The sequence below is a fragment of the Penicillium rubens genome (genome assembly GCF_028828025.1).
Source record: "Penicillium rubens strain IBT 27055 chromosome Unknown utg000002l_segment0_segment0, whole genome shotgun sequence".
NCBI lineage: Eukaryota > Fungi > Ascomycota > Eurotiomycetes > Eurotiales > Aspergillaceae > Penicillium > Penicillium rubens.
In genome coordinates, this window is record NW_026890600.1 from 5,284,151 (window position 1) to 5,311,931 (window position 27,781).

The 27,781-nt window shown below is 50.6% G+C and overlaps 12 protein-coding genes across 12 annotated transcripts; 7 read left to right on the forward strand and 5 right to left on the reverse strand.

Moving 5' to 3' along the window:
* Positions 1 to 124: 124 nt before the first annotated feature.
* N7525_004502 (metallophosphoesterase family protein) lies at positions 125 to 1,521 on the reverse strand (the record flags this gene model as incomplete). The annotated part of the gene is made up of 4 exons (XM_061213040.1): positions 125 to 470; positions 532 to 818; positions 874 to 1,331; positions 1,392 to 1,521. 4 exons carry the CDS (start codon positions 1,519 to 1,521, stop codon positions 125 to 127), a joined length of 1,221 nt encoding a protein of 406 aa, XP_061070061.1.
* Positions 1,522 to 2,096: 575 nt separating this feature from the next.
* On the forward strand, positions 2,097 to 2,699 carry N7525_004503 (actin-binding ADF family protein; the record flags this gene model as incomplete). Its single annotated transcript, XM_002565707.2, has 3 exons — positions 2,097 to 2,356; positions 2,456 to 2,586; positions 2,674 to 2,699. The coding sequence occupies 3 exons, from the start codon at positions 2,097 to 2,099 to the stop codon at positions 2,697 to 2,699; spliced, it is 417 nt and encodes a 138-aa protein (XP_002565753.2).
* A 682-nt stretch (positions 2,700 to 3,381) lies between these two features.
* N7525_004504 (uncharacterized protein) lies at positions 3,382 to 6,573 on the reverse strand (the record flags this gene model as incomplete). The annotated part of the gene is made up of 4 exons (XM_002565706.2): positions 3,382 to 5,476; positions 5,534 to 5,889; positions 5,946 to 6,057; positions 6,158 to 6,573. The coding sequence occupies 4 exons, from the start codon at positions 6,571 to 6,573 to the stop codon at positions 3,382 to 3,384; spliced, it is 2,979 nt and encodes a 992-aa protein (XP_002565752.2).
* An 839-nt stretch (positions 6,574 to 7,412) lies between these two features.
* rsm25 (mitochondrial 37S ribosomal protein mS23) lies at positions 7,413 to 8,291 on the reverse strand (the record flags this gene model as incomplete). Its single annotated transcript, XM_002565704.1, has 2 exons — positions 7,413 to 7,761; positions 7,861 to 8,291. The coding sequence occupies 2 exons, from the start codon at positions 8,289 to 8,291 to the stop codon at positions 7,413 to 7,415; spliced, it is 780 nt and encodes a 259-aa protein (XP_002565750.1).
* Positions 8,292 to 8,646: 355 nt separating this feature from the next.
* N7525_004506 (pentatricopeptide repeat protein) lies at positions 8,647 to 11,109 on the forward strand (the record flags this gene model as incomplete). Its single annotated transcript, XM_002565703.2, has 1 exon — positions 8,647 to 11,109. The coding sequence occupies one exon, from the start codon at positions 8,647 to 8,649 to the stop codon at positions 11,107 to 11,109; it is 2,463 nt and encodes an 820-aa protein (XP_002565749.1).
* Positions 11,110 to 11,438: 329 nt separating this feature from the next.
* Positions 11,439 to 13,124, forward strand: N7525_004507 (putative RecQ family helicase RecQ; the record flags this gene model as incomplete). Its single annotated transcript, XM_002565702.1, has 4 exons — positions 11,439 to 11,521; positions 11,575 to 11,696; positions 11,754 to 11,788; positions 11,838 to 13,124. 4 exons carry the CDS (start codon positions 11,439 to 11,441, stop codon positions 13,122 to 13,124), a joined length of 1,527 nt encoding a protein of 508 aa, XP_002565748.1.
* Positions 13,125 to 13,651: 527 nt separating this feature from the next.
* Positions 13,652 to 15,741, reverse strand: N7525_004508 (KH domain-containing protein; the record flags this gene model as incomplete). The annotated part of the gene is made up of 9 exons (XM_061213041.1): positions 13,652 to 13,675; positions 13,725 to 14,256; positions 14,356 to 14,564; positions 14,622 to 14,789; positions 14,845 to 14,897; positions 14,965 to 14,986; positions 15,166 to 15,324; positions 15,381 to 15,460; positions 15,528 to 15,741. The coding sequence occupies 9 exons, from the start codon at positions 15,739 to 15,741 to the stop codon at positions 13,652 to 13,654; spliced, it is 1,461 nt and encodes a 486-aa protein (XP_061070062.1).
* A 437-nt stretch (positions 15,742 to 16,178) lies between these two features.
* N7525_004509 (acetolactate synthase regulatory subunit) lies at positions 16,179 to 17,212 on the forward strand (the record flags this gene model as incomplete). The annotated part of the gene is made up of 2 exons (XM_002565700.1): positions 16,179 to 16,969; positions 17,035 to 17,212. 2 exons carry the CDS (start codon positions 16,179 to 16,181, stop codon positions 17,210 to 17,212), a joined length of 969 nt encoding a protein of 322 aa, XP_002565746.1.
* A 960-nt stretch (positions 17,213 to 18,172) lies between these two features.
* N7525_004510 (uncharacterized protein) lies at positions 18,173 to 21,197 on the reverse strand (the record flags this gene model as incomplete). The annotated part of the gene is made up of 5 exons (XM_002565699.2): positions 18,173 to 18,514; positions 18,594 to 18,760; positions 18,823 to 19,140; positions 19,209 to 20,153; positions 20,210 to 21,197. The coding sequence occupies 5 exons, from the start codon at positions 21,195 to 21,197 to the stop codon at positions 18,173 to 18,175; spliced, it is 2,760 nt and encodes a 919-aa protein (XP_002565745.2).
* A 394-nt stretch (positions 21,198 to 21,591) lies between these two features.
* Positions 21,592 to 22,734, forward strand: argB (ornithine carbamoyltransferase; the record flags this gene model as incomplete). The annotated part of the gene is made up of 1 exon (XM_002565698.1): positions 21,592 to 22,734. The coding sequence occupies one exon, from the start codon at positions 21,592 to 21,594 to the stop codon at positions 22,732 to 22,734; it is 1,143 nt and encodes a 380-aa protein (XP_002565744.2).
* A 759-nt stretch (positions 22,735 to 23,493) lies between these two features.
* N7525_004512 (uncharacterized protein) lies at positions 23,494 to 24,840 on the forward strand (the record flags this gene model as incomplete). Its single annotated transcript, XM_002565697.2, has 2 exons — positions 23,494 to 24,463; positions 24,530 to 24,840. 2 exons carry the CDS (start codon positions 23,494 to 23,496, stop codon positions 24,838 to 24,840), a joined length of 1,281 nt encoding a protein of 426 aa, XP_002565743.1.
* A 426-nt stretch (positions 24,841 to 25,266) lies between these two features.
* N7525_004513 (DUF3984 domain-containing protein) lies at positions 25,267 to 26,690 on the forward strand (the record flags this gene model as incomplete). The annotated part of the gene is made up of 2 exons (XM_002565696.1): positions 25,267 to 25,272; positions 25,335 to 26,690. 2 exons carry the CDS (start codon positions 25,267 to 25,269, stop codon positions 26,688 to 26,690), a joined length of 1,362 nt encoding a protein of 453 aa, XP_002565742.1.
* Positions 26,691 to 27,781: the final 1,091 nt, after the last annotated feature.

Genomic DNA, 27,781 nt, shown 5'->3' on the forward strand with positions numbered 1-27,781 from the left:
CTTAAAGTGCTGAAGAGGGAAGAACCTTGAATACCTAATCTATCTCATGCAGAATATCTCTATATAGCCCTAAGTCTAATCAAGAATAACATAACACTCCGAGGTCTATAACCAAAAGAGCCCACTACATCCTGCACCGCGAGAGCATCATAATCGGAACCCACAACCAAGACAAAGGAAGGAAAGAGCCCTGCGTCGAGGAATCGGGCTTCCCAGCACCATTAGCAACAGCAAGGTAAGGATCCTGGCCATAAGTTGTGTTTAACGTGACACGAGCTTGGGCAGACCCATCCTCCAATCGAATCCACGTCTCCGTGTCATCTCCGAGATTGCCCTCGTGGAGTAAAATCTGCCGTCCACCGCGGAGCAGATCGCCATAGCCGCCATACCCCGTATGCCGACCGTAGCACATATTGATACCATTTCCGGTTAGATCGTGGTCAACAAGAGAGCCATCCCATTTAAAGCACCTGCAATGTTCGATTAGCATTCCAGTCATTTAAGTGACGATTATTGCCTAGACGTGCATACCAATCATTCTGATGATCGTGGCCGCTGAATCCTGCGATTAGGCCTTCGGTGTGAAGGAGCGCATCCATGAACTTGACGTCCTGGCCATCGTAGCCCCAGTCGCCGGTCCCTTGCGGGTTCACGCGCTCGCGATTCACTCCGGGAGTTAGGTGCGGATTTACGCCCCTTCTTTGTTGGTGTTCGAGCATTGCGTGAGCGGGGATGTGGTAGAATGCTAGCGAGGGGATGACTTTTCCATACTCCTCTTTCAGTTTGGAGTTGGTTTGGGTGAACCAGTCAACGACCTTCTAGCCAGTTAGTGATTTCTTCCAAAAATGTGACATGACCAGGAGGTTTCCCTACTGATTCATCGATCCAACTAGGTCTCCTAACAGCAGGTCCGCCCTCTCCTTGCTTTTTATAGTAATGTCCACCCTTCGAATCGAAGAACCACAGTAGCAGCGCCGGCGTGCTGGTATTCGCCTGTCCGTGTGGAAATACCGGCAGATAATAATTTGTTATTCCGGCCTTGTCGCCGGAGACCCTACTCTGCGTCAAGCTGTTGGGATACTTGCGCTCGGCCTCGAACATGTCATCTTTCGGGTTGAGATTAACCTCACTATCATGATTGCCGTAGGTCGATGCCCAGCTGTAACCCCGGTCGACGAGCGGGGAAACGACTGAGTCGATATATTTGCTTGAATCGGCCTTTTGGGTTCTTTCACCGGACACTAGGTCGCCGTTTATGACTACGAAGTCGATGTCCTCCTCCGAGAGGATGTATGACATCACTTCTTTGGACTTCCTGTCTTTTTCATCGTCTGCAAGCGCTTAGCAAGAGCCCCCCCCCCCCCCCCCCCCTAGGGGTTATCGAGACATACCCTCGGCGAAATGTAGATCCTCAAAGACTGTAATGTGAAATGTCCCATCTTGTCTAAATCGAAGGGTTCGATCCCTGGGTGCTCTGAGGACGACCTGGTCCGACGCTCTGAGGTCCGGCCGAGGTACCATATTGACTCAATGAGTTGATGTGAAATGGAAATTTATCGAGTGCGGGGAGATTGGCTTTTGCAAGGTTTAGAGATATTCACGTGCTGTCTCAGTCCATCACGTCAGTAGTTTCGTGCCAAGACATTCTATGTTAATTTGGTCATTCAGTTCCTGGACATTCTGGAATTGATATAGAAATAATACATCCAGCCCTGTAAGGACTGACCCCTTTTGTTCAAAATGGTATTGTATTTGGAATTCTGGTTCATCAAGGTGTTTCCATGGTAATGCTTCTCGTGTTTATACCCATGCTATTCAGGTGAAAGAACAGCATTGGTGATGGGAAGTTCAGAAGTCACTTGGCGAGCATGGATTCGAGGACTACTCGGATAAGTGGGCATCTTGGTGGTATTAGTACATATGCACACATCCACGTAGGTACTAGTATGTCATGATCTACTTCCCCGCATAATATGGGGTAAACCACCTGATCTCTTCCATTGTATGACAAAGTATCAGCCCACTTGGGCATCCCTGACTTGTCTTTCTCTTTACTTTCCCCTCTTCCCCTTAGCATTTCCCACACATCTCCCACCATGACAAAATTCGCAACCATCGCCCCCGAATGCGAGGAGGTCTTCGACGAGGTCAAAGGCACCGACAACCTTAACTACGTCATCTATGAAGCCTCCGCACACGACAAGAAGATCACTGTCGCCGAGTCCGGCAAATACAAGGACTACCCCGACTTCCTCTCCCATTTCAAGGACGACACTGCCCGGTATGCTGTCGTAGACTTCACCTACGACTCTCCCGCCGGCGATGGCCAGCGGAGCAAGCTAGTCTTTATCACGTGGTACGTATAGGCACCTCGTATCACCTTCCCCTCTCTCTCGGGAGGTGTCTCGCGATTGATGGAGAGTAATATGGTACTGACTGCTGGGATTGCGTGTAGGGTGCCCGAGGGTGCAAGCATTCATGACAAGTCTTACTACACGTCGAACAAGGATCATCTCTTCTATGAGCTCCAGGATATCAGTCTCCATGTTCTGGCACATTCCCAGGCGGACCTGGCTCATGCTGCAAGTATGTATACTCTGTGCCTTTGAACAATTGCCTTTATGGCTAGTATGGTAGTACTTGGGGCTGACCTTGTTTGTTCTTTTCACTTAGTCCTGGGGAAGTTCAAGGCTCTCTAGAGAGACTTCAATCTTCAGCATCCTCCTTAAATTCGAAATCGTTGTGTGAAGCGCAATTCACAGATCATGGGTGATCTGGCCGTGCTGTTCTAGACACCTTATTTCGTTCATAATATTCTTACATATTTTCATTGTTTAGCTCTACCACACGTAATAGATATATGAATACGTTCCAAAGAGTCGAAAGCTCGAGTTTATCATGATGGAATGATAGAACTTACTACGTGCTTTTAGATGTTCTCTTTAGGTGTATACGAAGGCATAGCCTGTACAGAGGGCTTCTCTATATAAACAGGGATCAATGTTATTTCATTTGAGACCTATGTAACGGCCCGGTTCTCCCCCAGGAGACTAACCCGCTAATGCATGGAAAAAGAAGCAAAAAGGGCACTCATTATATGCATGTGTGTTCGATGGTAAAAAAAAAAAGGTCTCTGGAGTCAATGACATGCACGATAGATGGCTCGGATTTCAGTTCTTAAAAGAGATCCACCCGCTAAATCATGGATAAAACCGAATACAGATTGAGGACCAGGTTGCCAAAACAGAGATTCTGTTACAAGGATTCACCGAGGTAACACTGTTGGCATGCACGATATATGCTCATAGTCATAATCATAAGATGCAGATAAAGATGAGCATAGGGTAATCATGACAGAGCGTAAAAATATTTCATAGTCGCTCAGCGACGGAAGAACGGCGCCTGGTTCGACGAGAGAAGCGAGTCAGCACGCTGGAAGACATCACCCTCGAAGAATTTGTCACTGTATGCACTGGCTGGCGTGGACGGGACAGTGGCCTGCGCAGCAGGGCCAAGCGCCGCACTCAGCGGAGTCGCAGGGACGGTGACCGACTGCGGGGGTGACATCATATTGAGTTGGAAAGAGGGGTTGTTGGCGAGGGCGGACGTTGAAACGGATGTTTGATGGTGTTGCAGGTGCGAGGTCTGTAGTGGAGGGCCGTACAAGCCACCAGGCGGAGGATGGCGGTCCGGGTCTGCAAGGTAGGCCCAAGGGGATACCTCGATCAAACGGCCTGCTTCGCGGCTTGCCTTTTGGACTGGGCGAAGGAGGATGATGACGTCGGCAGGTAGAAGCTGCATACTTCTCAGCTCGCGCATCTCGTTCACTAGGTCGACGAACGACTGCATGAATGATTTGCATAGTTGCCAGAACTCGCGTTGGTTGCGGAGTCCGCCGCCTGGTTCTTTGATTTTCATGGTCGAGAGACGCTGTCCCAGGGCATCTGAGACTTCCAGGCAAAACTGACATCGACGAATGAGGTTGTTCCAAAGGATTTGGATTCCCTCTGAATCGCGTGACTGTTGAGCAGCTTCTAGACACCTTATGAATTGCCGACGGGCCAATGGAAGTGCCCCGTATGCGGCATGGTATGTAGCAGTCAGCTGATGGAAGATCTTTTCGAATATTCGCTCCTCTTCGTTTTCGTCCAGTCCAGTCAGTGTGTTGGCCCGGGGAGCACCAGGAGTAGGCATAGGAGGGAAGGTTTCGCCTGAGCGAGGGGTTGCCAACGAGTGTGGCATAGATGTGTTCATCACGTTTGATCTGCTACTCGAGCGACTGCGTGCGTACGTGGAGAAACCAGGAGAGCTAATGCTAGTCTGATTGGAAGTCATAGTCATAGGGTATTGAGGGTGTCGAATTGTTGTGTCGCTTCGCAACCGTCGTGTGGGCGGCGCCTGGTCCCTTGTCGGAGTGACCAGCGAGAGTTGGGATCGGTCTGGGACCGAGGGAAGTGGGTTGCTCGGGCCAACCAAGGGCTTTGTAGCAGAGCTACCTTTGTTGGGAGTCTGGAGCGGAACTTCGAGAATAGCGCAGGCATTCCGTAGCTCCACCAGGCTGCCGAAGATCGTCAGCATCAGCGACCGTACATAGCGCGGATCGCCGTTGGAAACAATCTTGGCAACGTTGTTGCGTAGCTGCGTGCCGACGTGAATGTAGGAGGCGATGCACGTCTCGCATTCACGTTTGATAGTTTCGGTGACTGACGCGATTGACCCTGGGTCATTGGACAAAGTAATTGATGCTTTCTCAAGAGCATCGTTAAGCCGGTCAACGTATGGGGAAGCATTGTAAAAGACAAGCTCGAGGCTGTGGCGCCTGGCGTCATCATGCTTGATAATGTTGATCAACGTATCGATATGGGAATGGACTTGTACGAGGGCAAACAGAATACCTTTTGCACTCTTGATTATCGGTTCATCAGATCCACGCTCGCCCTTGTGTTCAGGCAGACTAGACATCCGATTAACCCAACCGTCTCGCGGACGCCGACGCTCTCTTGGGCTGGTGGGACTTGGGGTAGTACTGTCATTCGGGGCTATTGGCGCTGCAGGCTGACGCGCTCGAAGCACAGATCCATGGCTGAGGCCCCGTAGATGGCTGTTTCGATATGGGCGCGTTTCATCCAATGTACCCAAATCGGTATTTTTGCGAGTGATTAGTCCCATCCTTTTGCTACGAGCAACAGATGATCCTTGAATTATGCCCTCGCTATTGCTTCGGTTGCGCTCGTTCACAGAATGAGGCGCTACGCCTGGTCTTTGGAGACCTGGCATGTGGTAAGTAGCGCCTTGCTGTCCAGAGGCCATGCGATAATGGGATTTTAATGGGATTGGCGGTGCCCGTGATATCGACGGGGACCGAGATGAGGCTGCTGAGCTATCGCCAGTGCTGGGAATTACTGGAAACCGACCACTCAAATTCCGCTTTGAAGGTATCGGTGTTGGGACCGGTTTAACCTCGAAAGTACCATCGCTGTGTTGACACAGACTGTTAGCTTATATCCGCCTCAAGACCATGAGGCAGACAAACCTTGCATCTGTAATTATTTCTGGCTCAGGTGTACTCGTCTGTGGTCGCGTTTTCATAAGAAATCTTTTGAGTTTGGTCGTGGCTGCAACTTCTTTCTCGTTGTCGGTCATCCCAGATGGTGTCGTCTCGTTCTCGGTTTCCTCCAGAATGTCACGCAGTGGCTTCCGCAGAGGATTACCAACACACTTGAAGATCTGAAGCTTATGCATCTCGGACAGGCCAGCTGGGAGGTCGACGAGGCGATTTTGCATCACTGACAGAACTCGCAATGATTTCAATTTACTGATCTCATTTGGTAACTCCTTGATCTTATTTCGGCTCAAATCAAGAATTTCGAGTAATGGCAGTTTGTAAACCTAGCAAGCAGGATTAGCGCAATGCAAGCACAAAGCAACTTTATCATTGTACCTACTCCTTTTGGGAATTCACGGAAGTTATTTGCTCTGATGTTGAGATAGCGTAGATGCGAACACTCTGCAAACCGATAGGGGATATGGAAAAGCTGATTGTTCGACAGAGACAGCCTTTATAGTAATCAGTATAGTTCAGAGCAATGATGCTATAGCCTAGGAACTGGCAACGCAAGATTTGACTATAACAGTTCAATCCAAGGCTCCGACGTACCGTTCGACCTCATCCTTGATCAAGTCAACGACTGGTTCAGGGATCCTGGCAATTTGTGAATGGCCAAGGTCAATGGTCAGCTTAGGCTTGACCACGTCCGTAACGGCCTCACTGCCTGCTAATGAACGCTTGGTATCCTGAATACCACTTTCAACGGCATGTCGCGCTAGCTCAATGGTTTCCTCAGGGCTAAGTGTTTTCGGCCCAGTTGGTTGCTTGCTAGTACTCTCTGACGCATCTCCTAAAGCAGTGCTTGGCCGACTTTCCTCATCCGGGTACGGAGAGTCATCGTTTTGTGACGCCAGGAAGCTACTCGGCTCCGGCGTTCCATTGTCCGTTTCGTCTTCATCTATCTCGCCGCGGTGCAAGCGCGGTCCACGTATTGTGTCCTCGGAACGAGCCATGGCGGATGTCATGGCGGATAAAAGCCCGAATGTTGTTGATCAGACACCCCAATGCAGCACTCTCGTTGATGAATTGATATTGGTAAAAGCCAAAAGAATGTCCAGGTTCAGCCACCAGTACCATATAAGCACACTTCAGGCACCTGCGCAAAGCATCGTTGGTTGTGATCAAGTCGGAGGGGCGGGCTATCTGGAGGTTTGACAGGGAACGGAGCTCGAGGCGGCCGTGGAGTCGGATTGGAGGAAGAAGAATCGGAATCGCTAAGTGACGAAGCAGTCGGGTATCAAATGGTTGAGTTCAGAGCAGATTTGTCTAAGACCGGGGGAAATAGTGCAATGAAGCTCTCACGGATGTTGACAATCGCGGGCGCGATAAAGAGATTGGCCACGACGGAGATCTGGCAGGCCGAAGAATGTGATCGAATCAACAAGCGTCTTAAGGCTGACGCGAGTAACCAAAACGAAATCAAGTTCTGGTCCTGGAATGAAGGGAATTGGGGACATTCAAGTTGGCGAGGCTGGAAATCTTCTGATTGGGTGAAACACGCCCAAACACCGGATCTCCGCAACTCTGCGTCCCGACTCCGCCTGCGTCACTATATTGAAATTGAGATATCAAGGATCATATTTAGTGATAGCTTAGGATCTACGATGCATAAACTAGAATGATAAGGGAATTGACCAAGAATGCATGTGCTATCGCGTAAATAGAGCTAGGGAAGTACAACATCCAGCAGAACAGATCAAATAATATACATAGGCCATCAATAGGAAAGTCTAGGGGTTCAAAAGCTTCTGGAAAAGGAAGCATAGCATAATGGCATTCGAGCCCACTCGAAGATTTCAGACTCTTACAGAGTGACCGCCTCTCCTTCTTCGGCCTCGACCCCACTTGACTCAGTAGTGTCTCCCAGGTCTGGTGCACCGCTAAGAGCTGATTTCCGCTGGTCCTGGACCAGAGATGTTTCCCGGGCCCAGGCAACCCACTTGTCGTACTGCTCGTTCTCCATCTTCATACCAATGTCCAAGTATGATGGTCCGAACTCTGCGCCATATGCCGCGGCTTCTTCCGCAGCCACCCGACGTTGAATGTCCTCCTTCAACCGAAGTCTGTAGAATTCTCGACGAGCAATATCGTATGCGGCGCTCTTGGTCATATCCGGGACGTTATTCAAAAGCCACAGCTGCCGCTGGACAACACTAGTAACAGAAAGTAAGACATTAGCATCGGGGAAGATTTACATGAAAAATCAAATGGAATAAAACAAAGCATTAGAACACGAAATATTGGGAACACACCTTTCACCATCTAACCGCTTCCCTGGCTGTTGGATGCGGCTCCAATCGTAGTGTTCAAAGTCCTTGCCAGTACTCTCAAGAAGCACACGGGGCCGGGCAAGTTCCCAGGGGTGATCGCGGAAGAATTGAGTTCGCAATTGATCTTCTTCATATTTGAGCTCGACAGGCTGGAAAAGTCGACTAGGCTTCTTGGGCTTTCTGCGCTTCTCTTGGACTTGGAAGACGACCTGCGGCTTCGATGACCCAGGAACGGTCTTCAACCGCTGCTGGACAAGCTCATGCTGAGGGGGGCGGGTACGAATGAGGGTTTCAGCAGGAGGGATCTCGCCGACCACACCGACCCATTGTGGCAGTTTGCTGGTCTTTCCACTGGCGAATTGGTTGAGTGCTGTCTGTCGCACCCGGAGGGCTGTGAGGTTTATTTTGCCCATGATAGTCGGACGCAGCCAGTAGCTGGACGAACTTGAAACGAAAGAAGAATTGAGACGCGACTGGAGACAGCAAATAAAGAAAGACAAGATATGCGCTGGCAGGGGACGAGGTGGTTGATGCGGGAGCGAAAAAGATGGGATTGGCAAAGCGTGGCTCCGATTGGTCGAGGGAGGGACTCCGCCCAGAAAGTGCAGGTCGTTCATCTTCAGAAAAACACCTGCATCTTCCGAATCTTGACCCTCTCCCCTTTTGTCTGCTTTTTGCGCCCGGAAAGTAGACGGCTCTCTCTTGTGCGAGTTGCAAAGGGCTTTCTCTTGGATGCGGTCTACCTAATGCCACGATGTCTGTCATCTCATGCCTCATTCAAATAGGTCCCCCAGCTCGCCAAGCCTGCGAATTCACCCCAAGCAGGCCTTGGATGAGCTTCCTCTCTTTCGACAGACCTCAATGTCTCCCTCGAAACCCCCTCCTCACACCTCCTCTGTCCGAAGACTCTGTACCCGTCGTCCTCGCCCGTCCGTCGCGTCAATAGCAGATATTTTTGTCGGCTCTCTGGTTCTGGCAAGCTTCTGCCATGAACACTCGCCGAACCGTCGGGGGTTGTCGACAGTAGCCTGGAATTCCTCGGACCATAATTTACAAAAATTCCAAACCAAAGGCGCCAATGGTCGCAGACAGCTACCACCCCGACGACAGCCAGAGTATTCAAACTCAAGGTTTCATCTGTCGCAACCAAGAAGATTGATCAGCAACGGATTGGCACGTACGAATGACGATAATGCAGAGGAGTATAATATTGAGACCGAGTCGCCGGATGAGACGGAGATAGACAACGACTATATACCATTGTGGCCGGCAAAGAATGCGGACGCGGAATCGCAACCCCGTTGTGAAAGATTTGATTTTACATACGATTTCGACCGCAGACTAGAGATAACAGAATACACCAAAACCGACATCGACCCCAAATTGCCGGACAAATACCCCCGCCAATCCTTCCCGTCATGGATCCATCCGGAGAAAGAGAAACATCTCTCTATCTCGAAGCTGTACGAAAGGTCCTTGGCAGATTATGACTGGGAGGAAGCAGTGAATGCGGTGGCGCCATCTTCGCGTTACAAAAAGACGTACAAAGATGAGTCGCACGATCAAATGGAAATCCACTCGGTTGAGAAGCTTGTCAGAACGTTGTGGGAAGAGCCAAATCCATCCACCCAATACCTGTTCCGATTATACAGAGATCTTCCTGCCCCCGGGGTAGCTTTGCTTTCGCAACGCACGCGAGGTGCTCTGTTGCGTTTGTTCGCGCATCCGCGGGATCGACGGTGGGTAGATGCTCGTCGCTACTTGGCATTGGTGGACGACATGGTAACTGCTCGACTTCCTTTATCCCGCTCACTCTGGTCTTCCGCGATACATCTTTCTGGCCGAGCCAACGGCAGAGTTTTGAAACGAGATCTTATCCGAGCCGTGGGCATGTGGCAGAAGATGGAACACATCGCTGGAGTGAAGGCTGACGAAGTGGTTTTCAACATCCTGTTCGACATCGCAATCAAAGCCAGTGCATTCAAAGTTGCTGATCGTCTGGAGGAGGAAATGACGAAGCGCGGTCTGAGCTTTTCACGGTGCGGAAAGACATCCAAAATCTACTATTTTGGGATGATACGGGATGTTGAAGGTATTCGAGAGACTTTCGACGACTTTGTGAAATCGGGCGAAATCGTCGACACCGTTGTCATGAACTGCCTCATTGCCTCTTTCCTTCGGGCAGGCGACACTCAAACTGCGGAGCAGCTGTATGCACGCATGCTGGAGAAAGAATCAAGCAAAAACAAATGCATCTCGCATTCGGACGATGGATCCCCCTTTCACATCGGCGGTTCAAATCTGAGCTATGACATGCCCCAATACCGGGAAAGATCCCGAAAGCTGGGCCGTGTATTGAAGAAGTCGTCAGCACTCAAGGAGAAGTTTCCGGAATACCACCGTGCTCTCCAGGATTCCCTCTCTATTGCGCCCGACACACGAACATTTTATATCTTCCTACGACACTACGCCTACAACACTGGCCAGCTCGACAGCTTCATGGCTGTTATGCGTGACATGGAGAAAACTTTTGCCGTCCCACCACGTTCTATAATCTATCTGTTCCTCTTTGAAGGGTTCGCTCTGCATGGTCGGAGGAAAAAGCAGTGGAGTGCGGAAAACCTTCGGCTGACATGGCATGCATACATCCGGGCTCTGCGCGACTCAAATGCGAGACTCCGTGGATTAAATTTGAACAACCGAAAGATGACTTGGGAGAACCCCCTGGCTAAGAGCGTGGCGATCGAGGTCGAGGAGCTACCAGTGACCGATGCCCCCAACGGGTTGTACTTGGCTCTGCCGACAGCAGATACAGCTGGGAGCGCACAGGGATCCGAGGAAACTGCCGAGGGCTCCGCCATGGATGATTTCCCAGACACCGAACAAGACGCAAAGCCTGAACTGGATGAGAATGAAGATGAATCCACAGAAATAGAGGAACTTGATGTAGATGAGGTCTTCAACCCTCGTTTGCAGGTTCCCAGCGAAGCAGAGCAAGAAGAAAACTGGGATCCTGATCAGCGTCTCGAAAATGGTCTTTTTGTTGGACGTCGGATGATCACCATTATCCTGCAAGCGTTTGGAACATGTTGTGGTCCCAAAGAGGTCCTCGAGGTTTGGTTGCAACTTGAGCGGCTTTGGCATCCACAGCAGCGCAAAGCGGTTGATGTCTTTGCCGTGAAGGAAGAGCTTGATAAACAGATGTCCAGGGATCCCCATCGGAACCGCTGAACAAGAAAGAGGAGCAGCTGAAATTTGGATTCAGCACTTGTACATTATTTTCTATATAGATCTGCCATATACCGCCTCGATTTCTAGCGTGTCTTTGTGCAAATGTATTATTTTACATAAATACCAGGCCCAGTTTGTAGACTCTAGTTCTTTATATCGTTATTAAGTCTTTCAAAAGTGAACCCAAGTCAAATTTAATCAATCCCGAAAAGGGAGTAAGAGGTCACCACGTGACAGCGCGTTCTGGGACGCGATTGAAGACTCAATCTTCTTCGACTACACTTTCACCTACCACCTTAAATCATCATCTATCTCTGCCATGAGGCACAATGGATCGTAACCCGGCGGTGACGCGCCAAACCGCCAATATGCGATGGGTCTTGAAACACACCTTCAAAAAGAATGATTTCCGGTGAGTTGACGAACTACAGAAGACGGTCAATTTACTTACTACCACATAACTAGTCCACTTCAACGAGAAGTGATCTCATCCGTTATTGAAGGACACGATGTCTTTCTCCAAGCATGCACTTCGTTCGGAAAAAGCTTGTGTTATCAACTCCCCGCGGTACTGAAAGATTGGGGCTGTGGGTTTTCAGCATCTCGTATCTTCTGACATATTAGTCTGACTTCAATATCTCCAGTGACTGTCGTCGTTTGTCCACTTCTCTCATTGATGGTGAGGGTGGTTCCAGGACGTTTGCAATCAAATAGCTAATCCCTAACAGACCGACCAAGTAAATACATTGAAAGCTCTTGGTGTGGCAGTCGCTACGATCAACTCCAATACTACTCATGATGAGAGACAGCGAGTTTTTGAAGACATGCTTTGCGGCCACCCGAGCACACGCCTTCTATACGTCACACCGGAATTGTGCCAGACAGACAACTTCCGCCGCCGTCTGCTCATAGTTCACAAACAAGGTCAGCTCATCCGCGTTGCCATCGATGAGGCACATTGTATAAGTGAATGGGGTCATGACTTCCGCCCAGCTTACAAAGAGCTGGGCTGGTTCAGAAGGAATCTCGTCGATCCGACTGTCCCAATCACGGCCTTGACAGCGACAGCGACCCCGCGAGTTCGCTCGGACATGATCAACATCTTGGGGTTGGATCTTGAGAATCTCCGCCTGTTCAACACTCCATCGGACCGTCCAAATATTCACTACGAGGTACGGTATCTCGCAGATTTCGCTGGCGACAGCGACAGTGCAGAAGACAGTCAACTACAAAACCTGCTCAGATGGCTTAAGGGCATCCGAACCCGACGAGAGGCCCGACTTGGCAGCAGAGTGACACTGCTCCCTCCAATGTCAGGAATCGTCTATGTAGGGACCCGGGCTATGGCTGAGCATCTTGCCAGTCGGCTATCCTCGGACGAAATGGTCATGGCCGTGGCATACCACGCCGGCGTGGAAGCCACCAAGCGTGCGCACATTCAATCAACATGGAAGTCGTCTCGGCCAGTCCAGCCAGCTGATGGGGAAAGGACACCCGTTTTCTCCATTATTGTGGCAACCAATGCCTTCGGGATGGGAATTGATAACCCCGATGTCCGCTTTGTCGTGCATTGGACGCCACCGCGAAGCTTCGAAAGTTTCGTTCAAGAGTCGGGCCGTGCAGGTCGAGATGGCCGCGCCGCTGCCTCACTTGTCTACTACGGAATCCAAGAAAGGAACTTCATAGAGACCATGATCTACCGGGATACAGAATCTCACCGTGCGAATGGCCCCGAAAATCGAGAGGCCAAGCTTGAAAGCTTCGGCAAGGTCATTCGATACTGTGAGAGTATCAGGAGGTGTAGACATGAACTGATCAAAGAGTTCTTCGGTGACTTCGAGCTGGAAGAAATGGGGTCCCAACTGCCGGCCAGGGAGGCCGTATCAGTTACGAGCTCGTCCCCTTGCGACTTTGCCTGCGATTTTTGCAAAGAGGGTCGTGCCGGGTTGGCAAAACGCCGGGAGAAAATGGCATCTGAGACTCAGATGGCTCTCCTATATGCGGATTTCGATTGAGAGATATTGTCATCTATTTAGATTATGCTGCATGATTTAGTGTTTTCTTTGCTTTTCTTGTCATCTTGTTACTTCTGTCGAATTTCCTGCTTGCATTTCCGAGGCGCGAACAGCATGGATGGCGTAGGAAGGGGGTCTTTTCTTTTCTTTCCCTTTTTTTTTTGGTACTTCACATACACCACAAGAAACCGATGGAATCCAGCATCCGGGCCGCTTAGCAACCAGTGCTTGCCTAAAGAATTTAGTCATGGCAAGAGTTTCACTGTCAATAAGCAAGCCTTTTATTATGAACACAATTATCAAGTTTACCGAGTATGGAAATAGGTAGATCAAAGGGTTAGACACAAGGCAAACTGCTAGACTTTCTTTAGCACAAAGAGATCTGAAAGAGATTAACGAAAAGTAATCGCTGTGTCACCCTCGTTTTTGCAAACGACCAGGACATGCTTTTGTTCGCCGTGTAAATCAAATGGACTGCAAGTGGACAGTGGAAGGCACAGCATTAACCCACCAAAACAGGTTCTGGCTTAAAGCCCAGGGGGTGGAGGGACCTGTAATTCATCAGTAATCGAAACTACCAATGACACGTGAATAACGTACCGCGCTGTAGCTGCCACCCGCACCAGGTGGCGGAGGTGGCGGGGATCCCGAGCTAGGGGGTGGAGGAAGGGCCTCGGTGGCCGGAGCAGGAGAGGGAGCAGTGCCATCTGCCTGCTGCTGCTGCTGAGCGGCGGCCATTTGCTGATAGTACTGGTAGTATGCGACGTAGTTCTGGTATCCACCGTAGGCAGCATATGGGTCGGCAGTGCCATAGTACTGGGCGTACTGGGCACTGTAGTCGGCCGCAGTGGGGGTGGCAGAAGCACTTGGGGAGGAAACAGCAGCAGCCTGGCCTGCAGGGCTGGCAGAGGAAGCATTATGCTGCGGGCGATTGTTGTAGCCACCGCCATATCCAGCGCCACCACCTCCACCTTGGTAGCGATCACCACGATCACCACGATCACCGCCGCGGTATCCACCGTAGTTGTGCTGGGGTGGGTTCTCCTTGAAACGCTGATATTGTTCCTTGACATTGGTTAGAAGGTCCTCGCAAAGTCCCTTTGCTTGCTGGACATCGTTGGCGTCAGGACCACTTGAAAGGCCGTTAGTAAAAGCTCATAGTAGAAACAAGCGAGGCAAAAAAAAAAACAAGTGAGAAAGGAAGTCAGTAAGAAAATTGTTGACCACTCACGCCACATGGAGGAACATCGCTTCATCACTCTCACGGCCAGTGCTCGATTCGATGAAGCCAGAGCCACGGCCCTTGATCTGAACACGGCAACGGGTGGCCTGCTGGATGTGCTTCACATAAGCACCACCCTGTCCGACGACCTGGGCTCGCAAGTTGAAACCGGGGATTGGCTCAAGATCGATCGGGATACGCTCATCCGGCCATTTGCGCTTTATGAAATTAGCCAAATTACTATACTAATAAAGAGCAAAGGAACAGTCTCATACACGGCCATACTCATCCCTCTCAACCTGCTGCTCGGGTTCCCGGCGACGGAATCGTCGCTCGTCAACCAAGTTCGGAAGTTCTTTTTGCATCAGGTCATCAATCATAGCAACTGCTTTCTCCAGACCATCCTTATTGGTGCTGGTCACATGTAGGTAAAGGGGGGGGCTCTGAATCAGAATAGTCAGCAATTGATACCGCCAATCTTTGGAGGGCATTCCTTACTGCAGCAGTCGCCATGTTCTTGTCGGGGTAATAATTGCCTCGGGTTGTCACATCTTGAGAGAGAAATAAGTGAGTGAGACCTTCTTTGCCTAAAGTTGAAGATATAAAAGGAAGTCGTACCGGCGCCGGTTTCATCTTGAATCTATAAGTCACGCAGCGGAGGTCAGCAGATGCAACAGAGGGTGAATTGGATGCTATGAAGGGTAAGCTTCATCCAGTCCGAAAGGAAAGAGCAGAACGGTGAGAAACCAAGATTCATGGTACCCCAATTTTCTGAGGAACATGGCTGGAGTATCAGCAAGTGACAAAGGAGATATTTACCATCTTCTGAGTAGATCCCTTTGTCAGGGTGTAACGATTGCGCAGATCATTGATCTCAATGTCCTTAATGTAGTCTCCATCCGCGACATAGATTTCGGCATTCAACTTCGCTGCACCCTCGGCGGAGGGCGACTTGGAATCCTCTGTCGCGTTGTCGGCCTGTCCGGACGATGTTAGAAGTTGGGTAGAACCAATCGAAGTGGGTGTATATTCACAGAACGAATTGGAGGGACATCAACATGTTGAATGCCCTTCTTCGCCTGAAGCTGCGCATTAATCTTGGCTGCTGCTGCCGCTACAGAGACCACAATGGTTAGCCACATAATCTGATTCATGACAGTGTAAACCCAAGTACAACGCACCTGCGGCGGCGGCCGGATCCGCTGCGGATGGCTTTGCTGGAGTATCTGCGCCAGGACTGCGACTCAACGGGCGACTCAGCGGACTACGAGTGCGGGCCGACTCCGACTGTCTGTTGGATGGAGATCGAGAGCGTCGGTCAAAACGGGATCGCCGGGGCTCAGGCTCAGTTTGGTCAAAGCGAGACCGCTTAACTCGGTGTTCATCGTCCGCCATGGTGAAAGGTGGGGTAGAATGAAAAGGGAGAGGAAAGGTCGGGGAAAAGAAGCTCAAAAAGGTCCAGATCGATTGCGGGAAGGAGTTTTAGAGGCGGAGACCAAGCAAGCAACAAGCAAAGCCACAAAAGATAAAACCGAGAGGATTTTGAGTAAATTGAGAAGCTCAAATTGATGATAATAGCTAGAAATACTATATATTTCTCATTTCCAAGAGCTGGTCGGGTTTTCTGGCAATCCCTTTTGCCATGTTGAATATTGAGGATCACGTGATATTTACCACGTGATCTTATCACTGGCGGATGCACTACACCGCTTTGGATCTAGCTCCCTATGAGTCAGCGAGCGGTCGCCGAGGTCGGCCGATTAAAAAGAATATACCCGGGGCGAATCTGGAGTGAATCATCGCACAACTCATTCACACTTCTTGAACTCCTCATGGCTTTCCGGCGCCCATTGACGCTGTCCCTGGGGTCAGCGTCGCTGCTGTCATCTGCTACAGCTACTGCCCGGTCTCGCGCTGCTGCCATTCCTCGATTCACCTCTATTCGTGCATCGTCGAGCTCAACTTCAGCTCTTGCCTACAAGGCGTTGCACCGTCGATCCCCTCTGCCCCTGCCGGTCTCCGATGCTTCTCCTCAATGGGATGCTCCGACCGCTGTCTCCTCCATTCTCTATGAGACTCCCGTTGTTCCCTCCAACCCACCCAAGCGGCACATCCTGAATTGCCTCGTGCAGAATGAGCCCGGTGTTCTGTCCCGTGTGTCAGGTATCTTGGCCGCCCGTGGTTTCAACATCGACAGTCTGGTGGTGTGCAACACCGAGGTTGAGGATCTCTCTCGTATGACCATCGTGTTGCAGGGCCAGGATGGCGTTGTCGAGCAGGCTCGCCGCCAGCTTGACGACCTTGTCCCTGTCTGGGCCGTGCTGGACTACACTGACTCCGCTCTTGTGCAGCGTGAGCTTCTCCTGGCCAAGGTCTCTATCCTTGGTCCTGAGTTCTTCGAGGAGCTTCTCCAGCACCACCGCGAGATCACCACCTCGCCAGACTCCCTGGACCACAAGCACCACAGCCTTGACCACACCGCCCAGCAATACCACCCCCGTCATCTTCCCCAGAGTCAGGCTCTGCGTCACAAGCACGAGCACTTGGATGCCATTACCCGCCTGACTCATCAATTCGGTGGTAAGATCCTGGATATCAGCACCAACAACTGCATTGTCGAGGTGTAAGTATTTTCTCTATTCTGCCTCATTCTTTTTGATCACAATTGACTCATTCGACCTCCTATAGCTCTGCCAAGCCTTCCCGTATCGACTCTTTCCTCAAGCTGATCGGTCCCTTCGGTATCCTTGAGTCCACCCGGACTGGTCTGATGGCCCTTCCCCGTTCTCCTCTGAGTGAGCCCAACGAGGACATCGAGAAGGATGCTGCCGACGTTGTTGATGCCAGCACCCTGCCCCCTGGCTAAGCTATATCCGAATTACCAACCCACAACTTACATACCCGAATAGGATTGGTTTGGTCTCTTGGCTTTGTGTATCTTCTGGCTTTCCCGTGGAGTTGACCTAATATAAAATAAATAAATGGCTTAGCCATTGTATGTAAAATGACACAAATGTTGTTTCCCTCACTTTTACATACAATTCCTTACTGTCCCCATACACCTTGCTGTATGATTCAGTGATGATACAAAGTGGCGGTGTACGGTTATTCTGATATTCCGCGTCTGCTGGGGCGTTTCCTAGATCGGAGATTGTACATACTCCACCATTTACCTAGGTACTCCCGACCTTGGAATAGCCGATCAGGTATTACTCATACAAAAGCAACATTTCCAGCATGTCATTATATACTTGAAGGGAAAGAAAAAAAGAAGAATGAGAGAGAAGACGGCATCCCAATGAGAAGCAAGGGAACGGCTTGGGATCAACATTGAAGGAGACTCAGCCCTAGAGCAAGAAGGATGACACGGCGCTGGAACGAGGGAGCAAGCTAGGTAGGTAGAGCATGACTGTCCAGCCAGATTTGGGGGTTTCGGATTTTTGACCTTTTTATATATATATATCCTTTTTATCTTTTATCCTATCTAGATAGGACGGACCTATGAGGTATAACCCCCTCAGCCAAGCCCTACCTGGACAGAAGGACTAGAAAATAGGCGTTAGTCCATTACTTCTGGAGCCATACAAGTCCGTCCTGGGCATATATGTATCTCTCTCTTTACTCTTACTCGTACTTCGATCTGATTTTCTTGTTGTTTCATCTTTGGATGTAAACCGAGAGTATATATTCTGATAGCCGGGAATTGATTCAACCTTGTAAATTCCGAATACTACCAGTCACCCATATATCATGGGCACCTAAGCATTGCCGATCCAGCAGCAAGCAAGACATCGACCTCCATTATACAGGAGGTGGCAACTACACTCTAAATCCTCACTTTAGCCGCAATGCCCTTCCCATGGTAGATAATGATATCCATGTAGTTTCCAATCATCACGCCAACCTTAGCCACAGCATCCATCTCCAATGACTGGCCGAGTGCCTTGCGCAGAGCATCGTAGCCAACTCCGCCCATATCAAGATTTACTGGCAAGCGTGGGCTCTTGGATATGCCAGGCGGCACTTCAAAGGGTTCATGGTCATCGATTCGGCCGATTGGCTCCTTTTTCTCATAGAAAGCCGTTGCGTCAATTGAAGTGATTAGGATATTGTTTTCTGTTAGGGGTGAAGAGAGGGTGAAGTCTGCTGTGGAGGTCCAGAGGTAGAACTAGATTTGTGAGTTAGTGTTAGTAGAAAGCTTTCTCTTCTCTCTCTGTAGAGATGCGGTATGAGTGAAAGGGACGTACCGTTGCATCTTGGATGAAATGGGGCTTTGTGTCCTTGTCATCGCTGCCAGGAACAGATATGCGAGGGACAGGAACAGTAATGTTGAGAATTGATAATGCTTCGCCCAGGTCTGGTAGAGATGGAATCGTGTTTCGATGGCTTTTGATGGTGATTGTTGTATTAAAACCTGAGTAAAAGCTTCAGCACAGTCTACCAGTTGGGGCTCAATGCCACCCAGAAGGAACTGACTTGATACGTAAGACGAAAGCAACGCCCGTCCTGCCTCAATGCCATCTACTCCAGCTGCGTCCGACGGGCACCAGAAGAAGTCGATGGGCACGTAACTGTTGTTGCCGGGCCCAACAGAGATATTCTGAGCGGTGACGTGGGCCACAGCAGTGTCATTGTAGAGTATGAGAAGGTCAACGAAGGGAACTGTAACCGAGTAATTCGTTGGATTAGTGAAGTTGACCAGCGTGGACACCAACATCGAAGATTCAGTCGTGTTTCCTAGTTGCAGTGAGATGACGCGCGGATTGACTTGGTCAAGCGAGTTGCCGACGGAAGCTATGACATGGTCAATGCCCGAAATATTCTTGATTTGTACTAAGATCTTCTAATTCATGAAAACATACTCTTCACAGGCACATTCCCTTCTGCAGGAATCCCTCGCAAGGCGAAACGGCCCAACCCAGTCGAGACCTTTGTGTCTACGGTGGCAGCAACCCGCAGTACGACTGTTTCGCTACCGAAAAGCATTGCTTGGATGACTTCTGTCAAAAGCCCATCATCTGTGACTTCTAACGGCGCATCTTTGATTGCGAACTCCACAAGGAGTGCAGAGGAGCCATCTTGGTCATCCACCAATGTGGAGTTGGCGTCTTGCCAGTGGCTGATGTTTAAAACACCAAACTTCTCTTCCTTGTAGTAGACATCTGCAAGGGCACGAACTTGCGGGACTTCTACTTGGAAATTCATCTCCTCCGGTAGAGCAATAAGAACCTTAACAAAAGCAGACACCGTGGGTCGGGAGTCTGGAGAATCTGGCTCCGCGAAAGGGTTAGGAAGGGAAAAATGTGTATCGGACATCGTGAAGTTCTTCACGAGGTTGTCCAACGCATGCCCCGTAAATGGAAGAGGCACAGTCACGCTGCGCAGTAGATCGACAATCCATGCTGGGGTATTGAGTGATGGTGCATCGGACCCACGGACGTAGATGGTCGTTTCAAGACCTTGCATATAGCTCGAAACCAAAAGATCCAGAGGAGAACCCTCTTGTCCTGGGCAGGTAGAGATCAATTCATCAGGTAGCTGTTGAATGAGACCCTCAACACCCACCGCAGTTTCCTGGCCAGGGTGAACGTCTATCGCGCTTGTCTTTGCATCGGCGACCAGAATATAAGGATCTCCAGGGGAGCAGTTGGGCACCAGAACGTCAAACCCGAGGGCAGGAACAGTGAGAGCGACGGGAGAATCAATCAAAGACGACAGTAAGACATCCACTGCCATCCCACCACTGTTTGCATCGTGCATATTCAGCTTGAGGATATTGATCATTGGTAGAGCAGGGAAATCATGTTCTGGAAAGAGATTAGCTTATATGTTCCAGTACCAAAAACGAACAAATACACTATACCTCCAATGATGATGTTGTCTGTCAGGACTTGAGTTCCTAAAGCAAACAAGCCTGACTTGAGATTCAATGTCGCCTTGCCCTTGACATTAAGGCGACCCAATCTTCCCTCAATCCAATCAATAGCTACCGCGTGGATCCCTCTAATGTCACCAGCCTCTAGATCAGTGAGGAAGTCGACATTGGTATGATGGCCGTTACGGATGTTCACTTTGATGGAAGGCAATGCTGCGTTTCCAACGAGTACGTTCCCATATTCTGGGAGATATACTTCAACTTTTGATGGGCCTGTCTCAACTTCCCTGGCAATCCATGTCGCCAATCGACCAATGCCTCGAACCGACTTATTCTTAACGCGACCAGAGTCCATTACGAAGTCGCCCTGAATCCGGGCTCGAACGCCATCGGGTGTGGTAGAATCGATTGATACTGCCGTCGGCTTGAAGACAGCGGCGTGCTGCGCATACTCTTTGACGGCCGCCGGGGCAGCAAAGGCAAGTACCAGTATCGTCAAAACACCGAGAGTTAAAATAGAGAGAGAAATGACCGTCGGCCATGGTACACGGCTCCGCTTGTCGATGGCGCCATCCTCGGGCGGATTCTGTGATGCGACTGAAGGGGATCGTAACAATCCTTGCTCAGTCCCGTAGGCCAGTTCATCATCACGGCGGTGTAAGAGAGGTGTTGATTCCGACGATAATTCATATGATGGCCTAGGCTGGTCGGAGGATGTTCTCTCCGGGGACCGTTCAATAGGGCTGGATTGCTCGTCCAACAGAGCCCGGTTCGCTGCATCCCCCATCGTAGCCCCGCCTGAATGAGACTGTGATATTCGTTGTTCGGTTGTATGGACCGTCGAGTTACTTTCAGAGTAGTATAAAACATTTGATAACTCTGTGGATAATTGATACGATGGCCTGGGCCGGTCATCGGATACACTCTCGGAGCCCGACTGCCCAGCTAGCAGAGGCCGGTTTGCCTCGTCAGCCATCGTGGCCCTAAAGATGTAGATGAATCACAATGAGTTGTGGTATCTGGAGCTGATATACCAGTTGGAAGAAAAGGGATGGAAGCGACGCACGTAACACAGAGAAAGACGGACAGAGGCGAGACGTACCTAACCTTGGAAGAGGCTGGCTGGACCCTCGATGACGATAAGCCTGATAACGGAACCTTGGAACTGTGGAGAACACACCTTCGCACCTGGAATATTAGGCGACAAGGCATCAATACCCTCGCACACCCGGGGGCATCCACCTTAATTTATTGAGTCACTCTTCCAAGGTTCTTTACTTTTAGGGCTCCCCTTCCCCTTTCCCTTTTCCTTTTCCTTTGCTCTTTCCCACAACACTCCAATTCCTCATCAAGAATCCCCCCAGCTCATCATGGCTAGTGGTCTCACAGCTGCCGCCCGCTACGGTGCCCAAAGTGTAAACCAATTGGCCGGCTCTACCTCATCTTTGCGTCGAACACTCCAGGCTAATGGAATCCGACGATTTGCCCACCAGACACCGACTTTACCTCCCACCTCCCCTTTCGCCCCTCGTCACCTTCTCTCCATTGCAGACCTGACCCCTACCGAATTCGCTACCCTAGTCCGCAATGCTGCGTCACACAAGCGTGCCATCAAGTCCGGCGCTGTCCCGGAGAGCCTATTGGGATCCCTCTCTGGCAAGACCGTGGCCATGATGTTCAACAAGCGCAGTACTCGTACCCGTGTATCCACCGAAGCCGCCGCCGTCCAGATGGGTGGCCACCCCATGTTCCTCGGAAAGGATGACATCCAGCTTGGTGTCAACGAGTCCCTATACGATACCTCCGTTGTGATTTCCTCCATGGTCTCTTGCGTTGTCGCGCGTGTCGCTAAGCACGAGGACGTGGCGGGTCTGGCACAGCACTCCACCGTTCCTGTAATCAATGCGCTGTGCGACTCCTTCCACCCACTCCAGATCATCGCCGACTTTTTGACTATCTACGAGTCTTTCCCATCGCAGGCGCACAAGCTCTCCAGCCTGGGTCTGGAGGGTCTAAAGATCGCTTGGATTGGTGATGCGAACAACGTTCTGTTCGATCTCGCCATTGGTGCTACTAAGATGGGTGTGGACATGGCTGTTGCTACTCCTAAGGGCTACGAAATCCCTGCGCATATGATCGACATCATCCAGCGCGCCGGTGAGGGTGTCTCCAAGGCTGGCAAGCTCACTCAGACCAACGTTCCCGAGGAAGCTGTCAAGAACGCCGACATCCTGGTCACGGATACCTGGGTCTCCATGGGCCAGGAGGAGGAGTCCAAGAAGCGCATGAAGGCCTTTGAGGGCTTCCAGATCACTGCTGATTTGGCTAAGCGCGGTGGCGCTAAGGAGGGCTGGAAGTTTATGCACTGCCTGCCCCGCCACCCCGAGGAAGTGGATGACGAGGTCTTCTACAGTCCTCGCTCGCTTGTCTTCCCTGAAGCCGAAAATCGTTTGTGGGCCGCTATTGCCGCATTGGAGGGCTTCGTCGTGAACAAGGGAAAAATTGTGGAGTAGAAAAACCGGTTAAATACATATGGAGTCTATAGAGGTATGCCGAGTCGCTTTACCCGGCCAATGACAGTGATGATGATTTGATATAGCGGAGTCACCAATACCGAGAGTCCGAGGGTCTCCGAGAGTCGTCCGTTGCTGGTGAGCCAATCAAAAGATGGTCCGACAGCTCGGGGTTTTCGGATGTGGCTCCTCCACAATAGCGGGGACTTCCGATTCTGAGACATCTACGACTTTATTCTGTTCTGCAGATCATTCGGACTATACAATATAATACACTATTTGCTACCTACCTAGGTAGGTAGTTGTCTGAAATTCATACGGCTATACCAAGACATACACTAGTAGGTACAATATCTGCGTTCTTCCTCGGGAGTTGCCTCGCATTACCGAATCCGAACTGCAAGTAATATAAAACAGAGTATGCAAGTATAAAATCAAACGTTGAAAGCATATTCCAGTGAAATGCATAACCCCGAGTCGAATCTCGAAATTTGGAAAATCCACATATGTACTATGTATTCCACATGAACGTCTGCTGGAACTCGGGAAATCCGAAGTAGAATCTCGGAATCATTGCTTACCCCACATTTAATCCATGCTCCGAAGAGCATCTCCAAGACGGTTGATCGGGTAATGCTTCACGGGGGAAGCCCGAGCGACTATACATAAGGCTCGCCCGAGAACCTGGAGTATCGATCATCATTCCTTCAAGAATATCTCTGGTCTTAGTGTCTCCGAATTCCTCTATATTTCGCTATCATGGGCTTCGAAGACAAGCGAGTCGCAATCATTGGCGGCGGCCTAGGAGGCATGTCCTTCCTCAATGCCGCACTGCACACCGGTCTGAAGAAAGTGCAATTATACGAGCAAGCAGGTCAGTTCGGCGAAGTCGGTGCCGGTGTAAACATCACCTCGAACGCAAACCGCGTCTTGGACGCCTTCGGTCTGCAAGAGAGCATGATGCGCAAGTCCTCACGCAAGCTGCCCAGCTATATGGAGTACCACAACTACAAGACCGGCGACTACGTAGGTCATATTGGCGAGTTCTCGCAGCCGCACGCCCGCCTGCTGCACCGCGCCCACCTACTAGACTCGCTCAAGGAGCGCGTACCCGAGTCAAGCCTGAACTTGGACAAGCATCTGGTATCCGTCGACCGCAACGCGGCCGGTGCTGCACCGTACACACTTCATTTCCAGGATGGCAGCACCGCCGAAGCAGATATTGTGGTCGGCTGTGATGGTATCAAGTCTAATGTGCGCCGGGATATGGGCCTGGGAGACGACCCCATCTACGCTGGCCAGGTTGTGTATCGCGGATTTGTCGACTACAAGGACCTACCCGCTGAGACGGCACAGCTGCTGCGCAAGACTGTTAACTTCCGTGGGCCCAAGCGCCATGTCCTGATCTTGCCTATTGGTAACCAGGAGACGGGAACCGACCGTGCTGCCGTGGTCGCTTTTATGTCCGAGTCACTTGAGGCTTGGGACTCGGAGAGCTGGATGTCCCGCTCGGATATTGACACTCTCCAGGAGCACGTCCGTGACTGGTGCCCGGAGGTGCAGCATATCATTGCCGGTCTGCGCAAGAGCTCCCAGGACGGCAAGATGCTCAAACAGGCGCTGTACGTGCGTGATCCGATCGATAAGTGGTATGAGATGAAGAGCGGGCAGAAAGATTGTGGTATTATTCTGCTTGGTGACTCGGCGCACTCGACTCTTCCTCATCAAGGTACGTTTCATTGTATCTGTATCTAGTCCTATTGCGGGGCGTGTACTAATTAATTGCATACTATAGGCCAAGGAACATGCATGGCAATTGAATCTGGCATTGCCCTTGCCACTATTCTCAGACATTGGAAAACAGATGACCTAGAGGCTGCATTCAAGTTTTACCAGGACCTGCGTAAGCCCCGGACAGACCGGGTCACAAAGACCAGTTACGAAGCTGGCAAGCTCGCTAGCTCAGATTCTCCTGACCAGATGTCCAACAACTTCAACCCGGATGCGCTGATGGAGCGGATGAAGTGGATTATGGAATACAACGTTCTAGAAGACTTGAAGATCAAGGGCCAGGGATATTTGAATTTGCAAGATTCGCGCCTATAGGCGGTTCCGATATATGTTGGTATACTTCGTAGATATTTTTGATGGTTATTTGTAGATAGAAATGAACAGCTCTAGTTTTTCATACATCCAGTTCGGTTGCACCAAACGGGCATTCATCGTGTCTCAATGTATACATATGTAGTCGTATGATTTAACTGTACAACTGCGCTTCGTCGTAATATTGGACAACTTCCATATATCGGCCAGCTATCACTGATTCAATTTCTGCTTATTTACATTCTGCACCATTCACGCAGTATACCTCTATCTATTGAACGTATTTCTATCCTCGGGCATAATATCTTCAGCATAATTGCCGGTGCCGGCGTCTTTCACATGCCAACCGCACGTGCAGCAACTCCGCATTTCCACCGTCTGGACCTCTTCCTCTTTCATTCTGCTTGAGGTTTCACCTGGAAACTCATGATGGAGGTAAGTACTAGATTTTGACCCAGACAAAAACATGAACTGGAGATTTAACGTGGAATATATAGTTCAACACCACCTCGGGAGGCTTCCAGTCCCGTCGCTCATACCCATCCCTCCGCCACATATCTCTAGCACCCTTAACCCCCCGATTTCCCATTGACGACGACACAGATATAACAGATTACTTCAATCACCGCGACCATGTAGCTCCAGCTAGCGGCACCCGCACACCTCCAACATCATCCTATCTATCCAGCGTCTCAGTACCAAGCACGCCACCGATCCTCTCGCACTCACGCAGCAACTCGCGAAGCCGCCACAAGCGCAGCAAAAGCTCTACAGGGACAGGAGCCTTAAGCGACACGAACCTGCACAACCGGGAACTAGGCCAAGCGCTCCACCACATCCCAAACACCAAAAAGCATCCCAGCATCTCCCATTCACAAGGACGACGCCCCCTCCCAGACAACACCCCGAAACCCAAATCCGACGCAGAATGGATGCTCCGCGCAGGCATAGCCCTAGCCTCCTCAACCCGCGAGGAAAAAGGCCAAAGCTGGCTCTCCAAGCGCGAGACCTCAACAACCCTCGTCCCAGACACCTCCTTCGACGAAACACCCACTAACCGCCACCACCACCGCACCAGATCAGGCGTCTCGTCACGCATTTCTCGCTCCGGTGCCTCAACACCAGGCGGAGCAGGTGCCCTCTCCCGACGCAGCTCTCGCTCCCGCGCCGGCAGCAGACCCGGCAGTAGTAGAGTCCATCTAACCATGACCGCCCTCCCGGCTGTACCGTTATCAGCAGCGAACGAGGTACCTATCAGCTCGGGCACGGATACAGGCACCGTGACTCGCACGGCGAGTCCCGAAGCGCGCGGTCGTAGTCCACTAGTGCCTGACTTCGTGGATGCGCGCATCCGCGCAGAGATGGCGTCGCTGCAGCATCGCGAGCGAGGATTCCCGGATGAAGACTCTATGTACTGGGATGGGGGTGGCTCGGATGAAGATGAGACTTGGTCTGTGTACTCGGGTGGCTCTGACGAGATGCCGGATGATTTCGATGAAGCGGATCTGCAGCAGTTGACGCGTGAGCGTGGGTTCGGGCTTGGATCTTGGATTGATCGGTTGGTTGAGTGGACACTTTTCGGGGTTGATGAGTGGCCTGCGGCTGCTCCGGCTGCTGTGCCTGCTTCGCGGATTGGTACGGCGGATACTAGTACTACTGTTACATTTGAGGAACCTGTTTTGGTGGATGGGCGGGCTGATGATACGGTCTCGCTTGGGTCGGTTGGGGATGGGGATCTGTCTGATGGGGAGAGTTCCACTGGTACTGCTGCTCCTATTGAGAAGCCTGGGACGCAGGGTGGGTGGGAAGATGCTGGGTGGTTGCTTCGTTTAATGAAGCGGGCGTTGGTATGAATTATGAATTGCATTGAGCGATTTCCTTGATTGGGATGGGTTGTCTGTGACAATATTCTGTTTTGATCTGCTCTCGGTAACTATCTATCAGTTTTGTTCAGAATATCTATGAAGCTGGCAATACATGGCCGAGCAGCCCTAAGAGAATAGGGGAATGTCGTTCGTTGTTGCATGCTTTTTACCCAATGAACAAAAGCTCTAAGAAAATTGACAGGATTCCAATGATAATAAGCTAGCGCGAATAAAGGGCCCTATCATCTAACAACGTATCAAAAATATGTTGCGCGATATGACAAGATCAAAACGTAGGTTGTAGACCAGGTTGGATGGCGCGTGGTCCTCTCCTAACGTATAGAATAGGTTCAAACCCCCCCCCCCCCCCCCCCCCCCCGAATTTTCCAAAGCTGGAAAGCACAAGGATTGGGTTCGATGGCCGGACAGACGTTGTCGCCTTGATACGCATCATTGGAATATGTGAGGGTTTGGATGGCACAGGCAATTGAGAGACCGAGTCCAAGTCCCCAAAGTGAAACGCGCAAAGACAACTGACAGCAACGCAGAAGACAAAGACAAGGAGACATGAATGGAATGAAAGAGGGAAATGTATGCGACACCAGGGCGCCAGGAGATATAGAAAGAGAGTATCAGAGTTGGAATGAAATACACAGATGAAAGGATTCGAGATTCTGACAAGAAAGCAAAGAGAAAAGGAAGGTTATGCGCATAAATCGGAATACGATAAATGAGCAAAGTAGGGAAGAAAGGAAAAGGTACTGAGTCTGAGTTCATTGAAAAATTTGAAAACAAAGCTATAACAGCATTCATCTTCCAGAGTTCCAGCCGAAAAAGACAAAGAAAAAAAAAAAGCTGTAGTTATCCGCCTTGAGTACTATAACGCCATCTGACCATGTTGAGTCTAGGGTCATGCAGCAGGTATCGTGATCGTGACATACGTCGAAAATTGCGCGGTCAAAGGGGTATGGACCGTCGGTCAAGCTCAAAAGAGGGCCGGCACGGATGGGGGGACGTGAGGCCGACACGCAAGAGCGGTGTAAATGTAATGGTAGTGTGTCGTAAGGGAATCGGAGTGG